Source organism: Dreissena polymorpha, chromosome 3 (assembly GCF_020536995.1).
Source record: "Dreissena polymorpha isolate Duluth1 chromosome 3, UMN_Dpol_1.0, whole genome shotgun sequence".
NCBI lineage: Eukaryota > Metazoa > Mollusca > Bivalvia > Myida > Dreissenidae > Dreissena > Dreissena polymorpha.
In genome coordinates this window covers 77,451,542-77,466,838 of record NC_068357.1, presented here as the reverse complement: position 1 = coordinate 77,466,838, position 15,297 = coordinate 77,451,542, and the positions used below count along the sequence as shown (strand labels likewise).

At 39.2% G+C, this 15,297-nt stretch overlaps 1 protein-coding gene across 1 annotated transcript in view; it reads right to left on the bottom strand.

Moving 5' to 3' along the window:
• The window catches only part of LOC127874841 (chromatin-remodeling ATPase INO80-like), a 136,724-nt gene that overhangs the window by 82,630 nt on the left and 38,797 nt on the right, over positions 1–15,297 (bottom strand). The window contains exons 13-17 of the mRNA XM_052419482.1: positions 5,837–5,928; positions 5,292–5,501; positions 4,487–4,689; positions 4,128–4,212; positions 2,589–2,706 (exon numbers count right to left, since the gene is read on the bottom strand). Coding sequence (XP_052275442.1) covers positions 2,589–2,706; positions 4,128–4,212; positions 4,487–4,689; positions 5,292–5,501; positions 5,837–5,928 — 708 coding nt within the window. The remainder of the gene's footprint in view (positions 1–2,588; positions 2,707–4,127; positions 4,213–4,486; positions 4,690–5,291; positions 5,502–5,836; positions 5,929–15,297) is intronic.

Below are 15,297 nucleotides of genomic sequence, written 5' to 3'. Positions count from 1 at the left end.
TATTTGTGGGCTGACGTGGAGCAGACGGACGCTTAGTAGGGAAAATGTCCCTTTTAGCGTTCTTGGCCGGTGGGGCTCCTGGGGGCTTAGAAGCAGGGCGCTTAAAAACCACAGGGCGCTGGCCAGAGTTGCTCCTAGCTAAGGAGGCATGTATCTGATCTTCACGATCAGCAGTAAGTGCCGACTGTATCCTCCCTCCGAAAAGAGAATCTGCTGTTAGTGGAGCAGTTCGAAGGGAGTTAACGCCTGTTTCCAAAAGGAAATTATTGGGCAAGGAAGAGAGGATGAGGTCTCTCCGGAGCCTTAACATCTCAGACATAGACGATGCAGCATTGTGAGATAAACACTGCGTAGTACGTGAAAGATGTATCAACAAGGTATGGAGCTCCTCTGGGATTCAATCAGAGAGCTCCCAAACCAAGTCTAAGGCTGTGGCTGCCATGAGATCTAGCTGGTTAGCCAGACCTATGGAACGGCGTTCTCTCAGCTCCCAATTTTCCAACAGGGAAAGAGGGACTGCTGTATGGGTAGATGATGAAGGCATTGTAAGTGACAGCTTACTAATGTCAGCATCAGGAACAGGAAGTTTGGAAAGGTCCAAACCGGTAGAAGGGTCGGGTACCGGGGCCTTATAACTTTTCCCGCCGTCCATCTGTTTAGGCTCCGTCAGCTTCTTAGGGGCTTTCCATGGAGATGGCGAAGGCTTATTGGCTGGCTCAAGTGACTGGAAAACAGCCATTGTGGAAGAGCCAATAGGAAGGCGGAGATCCACTCGGGAAGTCGCCTTACTTTTCCTGCCGGGCTCTCGTCTGCAGGCTACCTGTTCTGTAACGGTAACCGCAGATCCTGTGAGAGACAAGGAAGGGCAGGGGCAGAAGTCCTCATCTAAGGTATTAAACATTAGTTCGTAAACCTGATTGATGGAGGCCAAATAATAAAGTTCGGCCTCATTAGACTCCGAACCCGCCTCAATCGAACCGTCTGCGGGAGCATTGGATTGATTGAAACCGGTGGATACAGAAGTAGGAATACAAGATTCATTCGCTTCTATCATGAGAGAATTGTTTTCCGGCACCATCAAAGATATAGCTGGTGAGTTAGGTCTATCAGAGATCAAGTCAGCAGACTCACTTTGAATACCAGCGGTCGCTAGTAAAGGATCAGTCGAAAAAGGGACAAAGATTCCCGGCGACTGTTGGATCCACAATGAATTGGGATTTGATGGTGTAGCGGCAGCCAGGGGTATACTTCTATGCAATGTGGAAGAGACCCGTGGGGGCTGAAAACGCAGCCGAAGTGGTTAGATTAACCCCTGTACCTTGAGCCTGATATGTATGCAAACTAGTGTTTGAATATAAATTATGCTCAGTGGTTGTAGGAACGGCTGAAGTGTGTGTTGAGGCCAAAATAGAGGCCGACACACGTGGAAGGGTGTCAATAGATTCCTCAGAGAAGGATCAACTTGGGGACCTAGGAGTCCGAGAGCGCCTAATAGAGGAAGGTCTATGTCCCTTATCCCTGCGATGCCGAGACACTGTTCGGCGGCGCTGGGAATGATGTTTCCTGATCGAACGTCTCCCAGAGCGCTGGCGTGATCGCTCTTTACGAGGCAATCTACGCCCAGAAACACTCGGTGTGCGTGAACGACGTCCCCTCCGATAATGATGAGGGCTAGTTGAAGTAGACGATGAGTCATACGACGACGAGCCCGAGGTGGAGGAGTAGCCGGAAACATCAGAAACTACGCGTTTACGTCTGTGACTCACAGTAGAAACGCGGCTGCGTCTACCTTTGTGGAGTACTGACAAGGTAGTGTCAACATCTACGGTTACCGGAACGGTCTGTGGCACAGACTGGTACCCGGTGACCGGATCGGTCATTACATGACCGGAGACCGGACCGGTCAATGACCGGTGACCGGACCGGTCATAGCATGACCGGTGACCAGACCGGTCAATGACCAGTGACCGGACCGGTCATAGCATGACCGGTGACCGGACCGGTAAGTGACCGGTGACGACACCGGTCATAGCATGACCGGTGACCGGACCGGTCAATGTTGACCGGTGACCGGTGAAGTCTCCGGACCGGTCAACTGGTCGTTCCCGATGAATGGACCGGGCAAATTTTGTCCCCTGTCGTCACCGGGCAAGGACCGATGCATGACATCTCCTGATGGCATATGGTCAAGATCGTGTGGTGAAAAGTCCCGACAAACGGAACTTTCCCTACTTTGATCTGAACTATGCATGTTGCGTCTACGACTCTTGAAAGGTCGACGCTTGATAGCCCAGGTATCTGCAGACCAATGCTCACAGAAAGGGCAGCAGTTATCCTGGGTACATGCGGCACACAACAGGCAGCTACCATGGTTGTCCCATGCTGCCCTTATGTGTCCACATGAGCCACGTGTTTGAGGCATATTTTGCCTTGAACAAACAAACAAAAACACAAAACAATACAGAAAATGATAGCAGGTAACGTAATTAAGCTATTAAAATTGATCACAAAATTGATGGTGGAATTTCAAACATCTAAAAACTAAAAAAGCGATTAGGAAGTGCCTCAGCGGGCAAGATGGTACCTACTTTCATCAATTCCAGACTGCTTCTCAGCATGGCTTTCAATGTCCTTAGAGAACCACTCATTGAACTCATCATGGGAGTCAAACAGAGTCGGCATGATAAAGTGTAACAGGGCCCATAACTGGAATGGAATGGGATAGATATGTGAGGAACATATGGTAGACAATACATCTGTGAAATATTTTGTGATGACCTTTTTTAGTTGTTTCTATTGCTGTTCAACATTCTTTTTGATAAAACAATACATCATTTATGATTATTTGCCTTAAAACTATATCCATATATGGCCAGGCCCAATTCTTAGTCCTTATATTAAACATTCACCAATGAAAATCAAGGGTATAAATCATGAACCTAACGAGCAATTTGATTGGTCAATATTTTATATTGAGCCCAGTATGATGATACAGAACTGTGTTAGTAATTGTCTCTGTAATGTAAGATGACATCTTCATGGAAATGAAATTGAAACAAGGGCTGTTTGTAAAACATGCATGCCCCCCATACGGGCTGTCCGTTGTACTGGCAGCCATTCTGTGAATACGACTTTTGTCACTGTGACCTTGACCTTTGACCTAGTGACCTGAAAATCAATAGGGGTCATCTGCAAGTCACGATCAATGTACCTATGAAGTGTCATGATCCTAGGCAAAAGCGTTCTTCAGTTATCATCCGAAAATCATTTTACTATTTCGGGTCACCGTGACCTTGACCTTTGACCTTGTGACCTCAAAATCAATAGGGGTCATCTGCGAGTCATGATCAATCTACCTATGAATTTTCATGATCCTAGGCATATGCGTTCTTGAGTTATCATCCGAAAATCATTTTACTATTTCGGGTCACCGTGACCCTGACCTTTGACCTAGTGACCTGAAAATCAATAGAGGTCATCTGTGAGTCATGATCAATCTACCTATAAAGTTTCATGATCCTAGGCACATGCGTTCTTGAATTATCATCCGAAAATCATTTTACTATTTCGGGTCACCGTGACCTTGACCTTTGACCTAGTGACCTCAAAATCAATAGGGGTCATCTGCGAGTCATGATCAATCTACCCATGAAGTTTCATGATCCTAGGCGTATGCGTTCTTGAGTTATCATCCGGAAACCATTTTACTATTTCGGGTCACCGTGACCTTGACCTTTGACCTAGTGACCTCAAAATCAATAGGGGTCATCTGCGAGTCATGATCAATCTACCCATGAAGTTTCATGATCCTAGGCGTATGCGTTCTTGAGTTATCATCCGGAAACCATTTTACTATTTTGGGTCACCGTGACCTTGACCTTTGACCTAGTGACCTCAAAATCAATAGGGGTCATCTGCAAGTCATGATCAATGTACCTATGAAGTTTCATGATCCTAGGCCCAATCGTTCTTGAGTTATCGTCTGACAACCACCTGGTGGACGGACCGACCGACCTACCGAACGACATGAGCAAAGCAATATACCCCCTCTTCTTCGAAGGGGGGCATAATAATGATGTCATCCTTATAAAAGAAGTTATCACTTGAAAATCATGACAAATCCATACCTCTGCCATACTGTTCTGTATTGGAGTACCCGTAAGCAGAAGACGATTCCTGCAGTTGAAAGTCAGCAACAACTTCCAGCGAACACTGAAAATGACACAATAGTTTTCACATTAGTCTTAATGTTTTCTACATGATGGAAAACATATTATTGTACATAAACGAAATTTCAATAAAAACTTAAATATGAGTTGGGCTTTTGATAAACTGAGCTTAATGCATATGCATACAGCGTCGTCCCAGATTAGCCTGTACAGTCCCTCTGCAGACTGCACGGGCTAATCTAGTACAACAATTTACGCACATGCATTAAGCCCTATTTTACCAGATCCTGACTGACACCAATTTCATTGTGACGTACCTTGCGCTGCTCTTGAGAGCCTGTGCCTCATCGAGCACCATGTACTGCCACTTGATCCTCTGGAAGTATCTCACGTCCTGGATCACGAGCTGGTATGACGTGATCACCACGTGGAATGAGGCCTCCTCCGTGTGCAGGCACTTCGAGTCCCAGAACTTACGCAGCACCCGCCGGTCCTGGGTGTTACCCCAGTATGGCACTACCTGAAAATATGTATAATAAAGTTCAAATCAGCATTGCTTTGGAGAAAGGGGGGTTAAATTCATGTGCATCAAGTGTTGATCCAGAGTAGCCTGTGCTGTTATGTTATATTTTTTTGGAGAACAACCCGGTTACACTGGTTTTGTCGAAAATATCTGAACCAAATCATGGAGGTACAGAAGTTCATATGCTAGTTATATAAGTGTAAAGTTTTAGCTCTCTAGCTGCAATACTTTACCAGCAACATACAAAACACATGAAAAATGCTCTTTTTTTTATATAAAAAGGGGCCATAAGTCCAGATGCGTCAAAAACCTATTAACAAGGTTATCCTGTTGGTAAGTATGCAAAGTTTAAGCTCCCTAGCAGCAATACATTTTGAGTAAAGTGTAATACAATTGAACAAATGCAATTTTTCGCTGAAAAGGGGATAAAACTGGTTATGTCAAAATATCCAAACCAAAACATGGCATTTTTTTCAACTTATTCCCTTATACTTTTTGCGTTACGTGCAGTACAAAAATGTGGGAGAGACACAGGGACATACAGACAAAGGCAATTCTTTACTCCAATTAATAAAGTGGGGGCAAAAAACAGTCTTTACCTTAAACTTAGGTGTAAATTTTGAGCACTCTTGCTGCCAGTTATGAAGGGTGGATGCCGGGGCCACTATCAAGAAGGGTCCCCAGATCCCATACTGCTCAGCCAGGTGGGCCAGACACGACAGGCTCTGGACCGTCTTGCCCAGTCCCATCTCGTCTGCGAGGATCCCGTTGATGCCCTGGTCATACAGACTGGCCAGCCAATTCATGCCCTGCAGGTTATACAATTAGTTATTGGGTAATTGGGCATCATTATTTAATGGGTGCTTTAAATATTTTTAGCCAACAAATTTGTTTTAAGTTTGAAAAAATTGAGCAAAACAGGAAGTAAAAAATTATGAAGTCATTTACAGCCTTATTTTAGTATTTCAGGATTTTAAGTGGCTAATTTCAACCTTGGTTCCTCTGATTATGTGGTAAACATTCAGTGATTTTAAGGTATAATCTTGGGACCCTTATACTGCTAAAAGTGGATTTGCCATCAATATCTTAAAATTCTCCTCAAAATTTAATAATAAATCTAACAAGTGAAACAAAACCACACAACCTTGAGTTGGTATCCTTTTAGTTTTCCCTCAAACATCAGGGGCTGAGGTCGTTCTTCCCCAACAAAAGTAGCATTGGCAAGTGAGTTGGCATCTGAATTGAAATAGGTTGGTAAAAATCACACTTATTAACTTGATATTCATGAATTTGCATCAATCATGTGCATGAATTGTTGCCTGTGTTCATGTCCAAATATTTGTATGCACACTGCACAAGGTAAATGATACCAAACAGTATTCTAGAGGGCTATTCTTCTTATTTATATCAATCAATTGAAGTAAAATATTCATTGCACAGGTATTCATGCATAAAGGTCCATGTCAGACGATTCTACATATGCCCCTGACGTTAAAGTGGGTGAGAACTTTATTGACCATTGACTTTGATTGGTGACCATGACCTTTCAATGAGGAATGATAACAATTATACATAACACATTACTCTTTTGAAGTAATATTAATATCCTAAAAGACATGTACAAGTTTAAAAAACAATAATTAACCCTTTCAGTGCGGGAACCGAATTTTAAAGGCCTTTGCAAACAGTTTGGATCCAGATGAGACGCCACAGAACGTTGCGTCTCATCAGGATCCAAACTGTTTGCTATACTGATGGTACTCTTTGAAAAAAATCGAAGAAAATGCTAATTAAAAAAATTCAGCAGACGACATTTTAGCACACGACAAATTTCCCAGCATGCAAAGGGTTAACCATATTGAAATGAGACCTTGCCCTTTTACTGATGATCATGCAGTTGCACACATAAAATGGTCTGGTGCTTGGGAATAATGATATCAACTCTTATTAAAGTCCTCTAAGACAGGTAAAAGTTACAGACTATAAAAACTATGTATTACCTTTGTCAAATTGAAAGGCTACCTTGTCCATTTATACAGGAGCTTTGGATTTTTTAGCAACTTATTGTTTGGTCATGGTGAATAATAACTTAAAATTATATTTAAATCCCTCAAGCATGTACAAGTTAGGGAGCAAACACAAACTTGACCTTTTACGGAGAAGCATACCACATTTTGTCTGGACATGGGGAATAATATAATGTTATTAATTAGTTGAATTCATATTGGCTTTGTTATTGAGCTGAAGACAGCCGTATTTGCAGCCTCAGGACAATACGGCTGTCTTCGGCTCAATAACAAAGCCAATATGAATTCAACTAATTAATGACAATTTTATTTATTAACTTTATAATATGAATTAGCAAGAAAAGCTTGAATTTCCCTGTTTATATTCCCATGCAAATTTCAAATGCCGAAGCGGATAAGAGAGCTGACTATTTGTAATCGTGCTTGGACAATGTCTTAAAAGATTATCTCCCTTTATTTTTCAGAGTGATTACAATGTAAATAATGAGAACTCTTTCAAGCACTTGCATTTGTTAAAATACCGACATTGCCGCTCTTTCAACAAAACACATTCGCCAATATCCACAACAAAGCATCTATTCTTATTTCCGTGATTCTTTTTCTTGATAAACGTTTCTTGTTGCTTAGGAGGATGGTCCCCCCCCCAATTATCTCATTGAATTTACATTTATCAATTTACATTTTGGTGCCCTGAAAAAAGTAATTCCAGCACAAACCGGAAAAATTTCACCCATGCAGGTACATTTAATTAACGTAGTATAAACTAAATTGTATGACCTCGAAATGTAACTTTGAATATATGCCGAGGAGCGTTAGAGTTCTACCTAACACATTTCTAGTTAAAGGAAATATAAGTACAAGTCATATTAAAATCAATACAAGAGCACCGCCTTGCGGGTGCCGACCGCTCATCTATTTTTCTTTTTAAAGGTTAAGGGACCTATCTCAATTTGTGTATAGTGTGGGGGTGTGGTCATTTATTAAATTATCTTCCAAAAATGCAAAAAAATGCACAAAAAAACATATTAAAAAAAAAAAAAAAAAAAAAAAATTTTTTTTTTGGGGGGGGGGGGGGGTTGTGTATATAGTGTGAGGGTGTGGTGGTCATTTATAAGATGATCTTAAAAAAAAAATGTTTAGGGGGATTCGGGGGGGGGGGGGGGATGGTGGATGGGTGGAGTCTATTGTGGTATGTCAGGTAAGAGTTGTTTTGTCAAAGTATCAATCAAATCTTATCATAAATAAAGAAGTAATGGCAATTTTAGCAAAATTTAATAATTTGACCTTGAGAGTTAAGGTCATTCAAAGATCAAGGTAAAATTCAACTTGCAAGGTACAGTACCCTCATGATAGCATGAAAGTATTTGAAGTTTAAAAGTAATATTAGCCTTGGTACTATAGAAGTAAAGTGGATCTAAACACAAAATGTAACCATGTATTCAAAGTTACTAAGTCAAAAAATGCCATAATTCCGTAAAAATGACAACCAGAGTTATGCAACTTGTCCTTAACTGTCGCCTTATGATAGTTTGTGAGTGTTCCAAGTATGAAAGCAATATTTATGATACTTTAGGGGTAAAGTGGACCAAAACACAAAACTTAATCAAATTTTCAATTTTCTAAGTATAAAGGGACCATAATTCCGTCAAAATGCCAGTCAGAGTTACATAACTTTGCCTGCACAGTCCCCTTATGATAGTTAGTAAGTGTTGCAAGTATGAAAGCAATAGCTTTGATACTTTAGGAATAAAGTGGACCTAAACACAAAACTTAACCAAATTTTCCATTTTCTGTGTATAAAAAGGGCACATAATTATGTCAAAATGCCAATCAGAGTTACATAACTTTGCCTGCACAGTCCCCTTAAATAGTTAGTAAGTGTTGCAAGTATGAAAGCAATAGCTTTGATACTTAAGGAATAAAATGGACCTAAACACAAAACTTAACCAAAATTTTCAATTTTCTAAGTATAAAAAGGGCACATAATTCTGTCAAAATGCACGCCAGAGTTATCTAACTTTGCCTGCCCAGTCCCCTCATGATAGTTAGTTAGTGTATCAAGTTTGAATGCAACAGCATTGATACTTTATGAGAAAAGTGGACCTAAACGCAAAACTTGACCGGATGCCGACGCGGACGCCAAGGTGATGAAAATAGCTCATAATTAAAAAAAAAAAAAATGAGCTAAAAAGGATGTAAAAGTAACAGGGCGGACATGAAATCTGGAGGGGCGAACCTCTCCCCAAAGACCCTTGCACAGATGTTGTGACTACTATATGTTCTCTTTCGAGCGCATTAAACCATTAAGTACTTGCTCTGGAATGTAGATATATAAAAATTAATCACTAGTCAATTGACAAGTTGCTTGCCAAATTCTACTTATCAAAATTCTTCTGCAAATCATGTAAACTACTAAGAAGAGAGGTTGAAGAACAAGTTTGCAGAACATAGTACAAATTTAACGTTAGACTGTTAGTTAGGGTGTGTTAGAGGATTCACAAAGTCTTAAGATTAATGCCATAAGAAGTAGAGTCCTAATAGCCCAGTCAATACAAATCAATTTAAGTATGTAAGCTTGATAATTATTTGGTTACAATAGGTGTATATTACAAAAAATATCTAAGTCAGGGTTGTCTTTTTGCTTGTTTAATTCTGATGCATAGATTCTTCTTTGAATCTAGTACAACTTTTAAGATAATTTTCATTTTGCCAAACTGTGAACAAGTCCCTTTAAGTCATGATCTTGTCAGGTACTACACACTATCAAAGTGATGTAGTGATGCTCTTTAATATACAAATACTGTCATTAAGTTGATTGAATTACCATATTATCTGTTCTGCTATTAAGGAAAAACAATACTGATGGAGAGTTGTTAAAATTTGAATTTACTAAATAAGCAAGTAAAATAAGGGCACTGTACAAGATTATATTTCTTAAAACCTGCATGTAAAACAAAATTATGCACATGAACATTTTACATTAAGGCAAATACATATAACTGGCAACTACTATGATGACTCACTGCTCTTCATTTTTTTTAACCGATATCTTTCAGATTGAACATGGATCTATTATATGGTAGGCTCTTGTTGAGTTGTGGGTTCTTGTTGAGTTGTCATGTGATAGAAAATTCCCACAAAAAGCAGCAGTCATTATGGAAAAAAGTTTTTACACAGTCATCATCGTTTTGCTGCAAAAACAGATCAATATTGTAATTCATCAGGACTCAGTGCGTTCTTATCAAATATTTCCTCTTTTATGTATTGTTCATAAAGCGTTTCTAAGTAACACAAAATCGTTTATTTATCAGTATTTTCCATTCTACGTCTGTTGACATTTTTTCACAAGAAAATAACCTCCCCTGCAATGTCAATGTTTTAAGGCTATTTATAGTGTGCAAATCTTGAATTTGGAATAGCCATTCAGAATCCACATTCAACAAGAACCTATTTTCAAGATGGCGGTTTGACACTATCAACACAATAGATTATTTAATAATATTACAGAAGATAAACAGCAACAAATATAAAGATCAAAGTTTAAACATTATGTTTATAATTATCTGTTTGTTATTTCCAATAAAGATTTCACTGTACAATCCACAAATTAAAACATAAAACAAAAGCACAACTTTTTACATCTTCTGACAATAATAGAACCTAATGAATTTCAGAAGGCTAAACATGTACATTTTTATTCAAATGGTAACAATAATGGTGTTTTTTCAGAAAATTGATTTCATTGTACAGTCAGTCTTGTGCTTGCAACCACTTGAATTAAGAGACTTTTGTCTTACGCGACCACTTTAAATCCCGCCCGAGCGTTTTAACTATATTTTCATATTGTATTGAGCGACTTTTGTCTTACGCGACCAGCGACCGCTGATTTTAGTGTATTTTGATGCCCGAGTCTTGAATTAAGCGACCGCTTTAAGGTAAAAGTGGTAAATCTGTTGACCGTTCAGGGACAAATCAGTGTTGATTGTTTATCTAAGCCGATAACGTCAACTATTAACCTTTGTTTTGATTTCACACCAGCCATTTTCCTTTGTCTCAATGACCAGTTCTGACCGGTGTTAATGCTGACTGCGTATCAATTTTTGGTGTCGAATAATACAGTGAGGTATCGCTAACAGTCTACGGGTTAAAGAGTTTACTATCTGGGATGTTAAGTGACAAATTTAATCGCAGACTTTATTGCAGAAACAATGCGCCGACGCGACAAACATTTTCACAGTGTTCTCGAGAGGTGTAAAAAATAAACTAATAATCGGTAACATGTAGCAAAATCTGTTAAAAAAAAATGTAATTGTTATTATGCTTATTAGTTTGTTTTAGCGAATTTTCCAATCAGGCGTGTTTATTTAGTTTTCAATCAAGGTGTTTCATTTATTTCCCTATGTACCATAATCGAGTCAGATATATTTAAGCTTACATGCAGAAATTAAAATGTTAAAACAGAAAGTAATAAAGTTAAATGAGAAAATTCGGGTATTGGAAGTGTCGAAGAGTAAAACGGCACGTAAATTTAATCGCGAATGAGTTTGGAGTCGGATAAATCCATTCTCCGTGCAAACCATTTACATTGTATTTAGAATTAAGGAGAACAACTACAACTTATTTTAAGTAAAAAATTGTTTTATCCATTTTATTTATATTTAGATTCATTTGATTACAAACGCAGAAATCGCTGTGTCAAATGGAGATAATCCGATATCTGGATTTAAAATCAAAGGTCCGCATTCATCACAAATGGCCTTTTTTATTTAAAGACCATTTTATTAAAAGAGACCACTTTTGGTTACTCCCTTAAGTGCTCTCTAAATACAAGATAGACTATATATTAAACACCAGGATATTGTCCTCTTCGTATTGTCCCACAATGACAGAGCCAGATTTCCAGTTATAAAAGACTGATACAGGGGGTTTAATTCCATCCTTCTGTGTAGCCAACATAGCAATCTTCTTCTTGCCCTCTCTGTCCACCTGAATGACAGTGTTAGACCTGGATCCACAAACAAGCACTTGTCCTGCAGGTGTCACATGAACTCCCCACGGCCCTTTTAGTTCTGTGTCAGTGATGGTGGAGATAACAGTCCCATCCCTGGACAGAGTGAGGAGCTTGTGGTGTTCATAGTTGGTAACATAGATCTTGTCACCACTGGGACTCACTGCACATGTCCAGACGATTGATGTAACAAATAAAATATTTATCAATTCTGAAGAAGAATCCAATACTTGTTAACCCGACCTCAACAATACATAATTATGAAAATATATTAACAGAAAGAAACAAAATCTAAATGTAAACAATAAGGATGCTTTTCTCGGAACATTGATTTCATTTTAAATTAAACACCAGGATGCTTTCTTTATTGTCTTGTCCCACAATGACAGAGCCAGATTTCTGATTATAGAAGACTGATTGAGGGTATTTAAGTCCATCCTTCTGTGTAGCAAGCGTAGCAATCTTCTTCTTGCCCTCTCTGTCAACCTGTATGACAGTGTTTGACCATAGACCACATACTAGCACTTGTCCTGCAGGCGTCACATTTACTCCGTATGGCCATGTAAGTTCTGTGTCAGTGAAGGTGGAGATAACAGCCCCATCCCTGGCCAGGGTGAGGAGCTTGTGTTGGCTATGGTTTGTAACATAGATCTTGTCACCACTTTGACTCACTGCACATCTCCAGACTGCATAGATATAACAAAAAATGATTTAGACTGTATACATTTATTATCACCATTAAAAAAACAAGAGGGCCAAGATGGCCCTAGTTCGCTCCCCCTTTTTTTTTACAAGGCGTTGTTCATTGCTTAGTTGAACATTCAGTACTCTAGAGCATTGGTTCCCTTCTGTTTACTTTTGCAGTGTGAGCATATAATTAATTCTGATTGAGTACGATCCATTTCCATGGGTTTATTGCAATGCAAACATTTGCAAGTAATGCTAATTCAACATGTGTTTACAAGGTTTTTGTAAGATTTGGACCTCGTAACCAAGATTTTGACCCCACATGACCCAATGTCAAACTTTGCCTAGATATTGACAATCTAAGGGCAACAATTCTGGCATTTATTTATGATTTTGCTCATTATCAAATTGACTGAGATCTTGTGGCCATATAGCTTCTTAGCAACTTTGATAAAGAATGTGAATGTTAGAGTGTTTACAAACCAAATGTGGACGGACGACCAACCGACGAAGACTGATCCTAAAACCTCACCTGAGCAATCAGGTGAGCTAAAAAGTGTGTTTTTTTCACCGGTCTGAGCCATTTTCGAACTTGTCCGAGATATCAATAAAACCAATGTTTTCACCAAGTTTCATGCTGATTGGGCAAAAAATGTGACTTCAAGAGTGTTCACAAGCTTTTCTTACTATATAAATATAAGGAAAAGGCACTAACCACCCTCCCAGCCATGTTTTTCAACGGACCGGAACCATTTTCGAACTTCACTCTTGTGTCTAGGAAACAAATGTTCTGACCAAATTTCATGAAAATTGGGTCTTCACATGTTTTCACTAAATACATATAGAGAAAACTGCCCCGCCCACTGGCTGCCATGTTTTTTCACCGATCTGGACCATTTTCAAACTCGTCCGAGATATCAATTAAAACAATGTTTTGACCAAGTTTCATAATGATTGGGCAAAAATTGTGACTTCTAGAGTGTTCCAAAGGTATTTCTATAGCCAAATAAGGGAAATTGCCCCGCCCACTTGCGTCCATGTTTTTCAATGGACGGGAACCACTTTTGAATTCAACCAACATATCATTTAGACAAACATGTTGACAAAGTAACATGAAGATTGGGCATGAAATGTGACTTCTACAGTGTTTACAAGGTTTTTCTTTTTTTTACCTAGTGACCTAGTTTTTGACCCAGCATTACCCAGTCTCAATCCAGGTGTCATTTGGACAAATCTTCTGACCAAGTTTCATTTAGATCGGACCAAAAAATGTGGTATCTAGAGTGTTTACAAGGTTTCTCTATAGCCAAATAAGGAAAACTGCCCCGCCCACTGTCAGCCAGACCCAGATTGATTCAGTTTCAAATTCGATCGAGGTGTCATTGGGACAAATCTTCTGACTAAGTTTCATGAAAATCGGAAGATAAATGTGGCCTCTAGAGTGTTAACAAGGTCTTACTATAGTCATATAAGGAAAAATGCCGCGCCCTCTGGCAGCCATGTTTTCAAACCAACCGGCATCATTTTTGAACTCGTCCAAGATATTATTGGGATGAATCTTCTGACCAAGTTTCATGTAGATTGGACAGTAAATGTGGCCTCTAGAGTGTTAACAAGATTTTACTATAGCCATATAAGGAAAAATGCCCCGCCCCTTGGCAGCCATTTTTTTCGAGCCATTTTCATTTTACCATTTTCATACTCATTCAAGATATCATTGGGACAAATATTCTGACCAAGTTTCATGAAGATCGGACAATGAATGTGGCCTCTAGAGTGTTAATAAAGTTTTACTAAAGCAATTATAATATAGCCATATTAGGAAAAATGCCCCGCCCCTGGTGGCCATGTCTTTGAAACAACCAAAACCATTTTCGAACTCATCCAAGATATCATTGGGACAAATCTTCTGACCAAGTTTCACGAAGATCGGAGAAATAAATGTGGCCTGTAGAGTGTAAACAAGGTTTTACTATAGCCATATAAGGAAAAATTCCCCGCCCCCTGGCGACCATGTTTTTCAACCAACCGGCATCGTTTTTGAACTCGTCCATGATATTATTGGGATGAATCTTCTGACCAAGTTTCATGAAGATCCGACAATAACTGTGGCCTCTAGAATGTTAATAAGATTTTACTATAGCCATATAAGGAAAAATGCCCCACCCCTTGGTGGCCATGTTTTTCAAGCAAACATAACCATTTTCGAAGTCATCCAAGATATCATTGGGAAAAATTTTCTGTCCAAATTTCATGAAGATTGGACAATAAATGTGGCCTCTATAGTGTTAACAAGTTTTAACTAAAGCCATTTATAGCCATATAAGGAAAATGCCTCGCCCCCTTGTGGCCATGTATTTAAAGCAACCAAAACCATTTTGGAACTCGTCCAAGATATCATTGGGAAAAATTTTCTGACCAAGTTTCATGAAGACGGGAAAATAAATGTGGCCTCTAGAGTGTTAACAATGTTTTACCATAGCCATATAAGGAAAAATGCCCCGACCCTAGGCGGTCATGTTTTTCATCCAACCGGCATCATCAACTTGTCCAAGATATTGTTGGGATGAATCTTCTGACAAAGTTAAATGAATATCTGACAATAAATGTGGCCCTTTTAGTGTTAATCAGATTTTACTATAGCCATATTTAGCCATATAAGGAAAAATGCCCCGCCCCTTGGTAGCCATGTTTTTCAAGCAAACGCAATCATTTTTGAACTCCTCGAAGATATAATTGAGACCAATCTAATGACCAAATTGCAAAAAGATTGGAAATAAATGTGGCCTCTAGAGTGTTAACAAGGTTTTACTAAAGCCATATATAGCCATATAAGGAAAAATGTCCCAACCCCTGGTGGCCATGTTTTTAAGGCAAACGTAA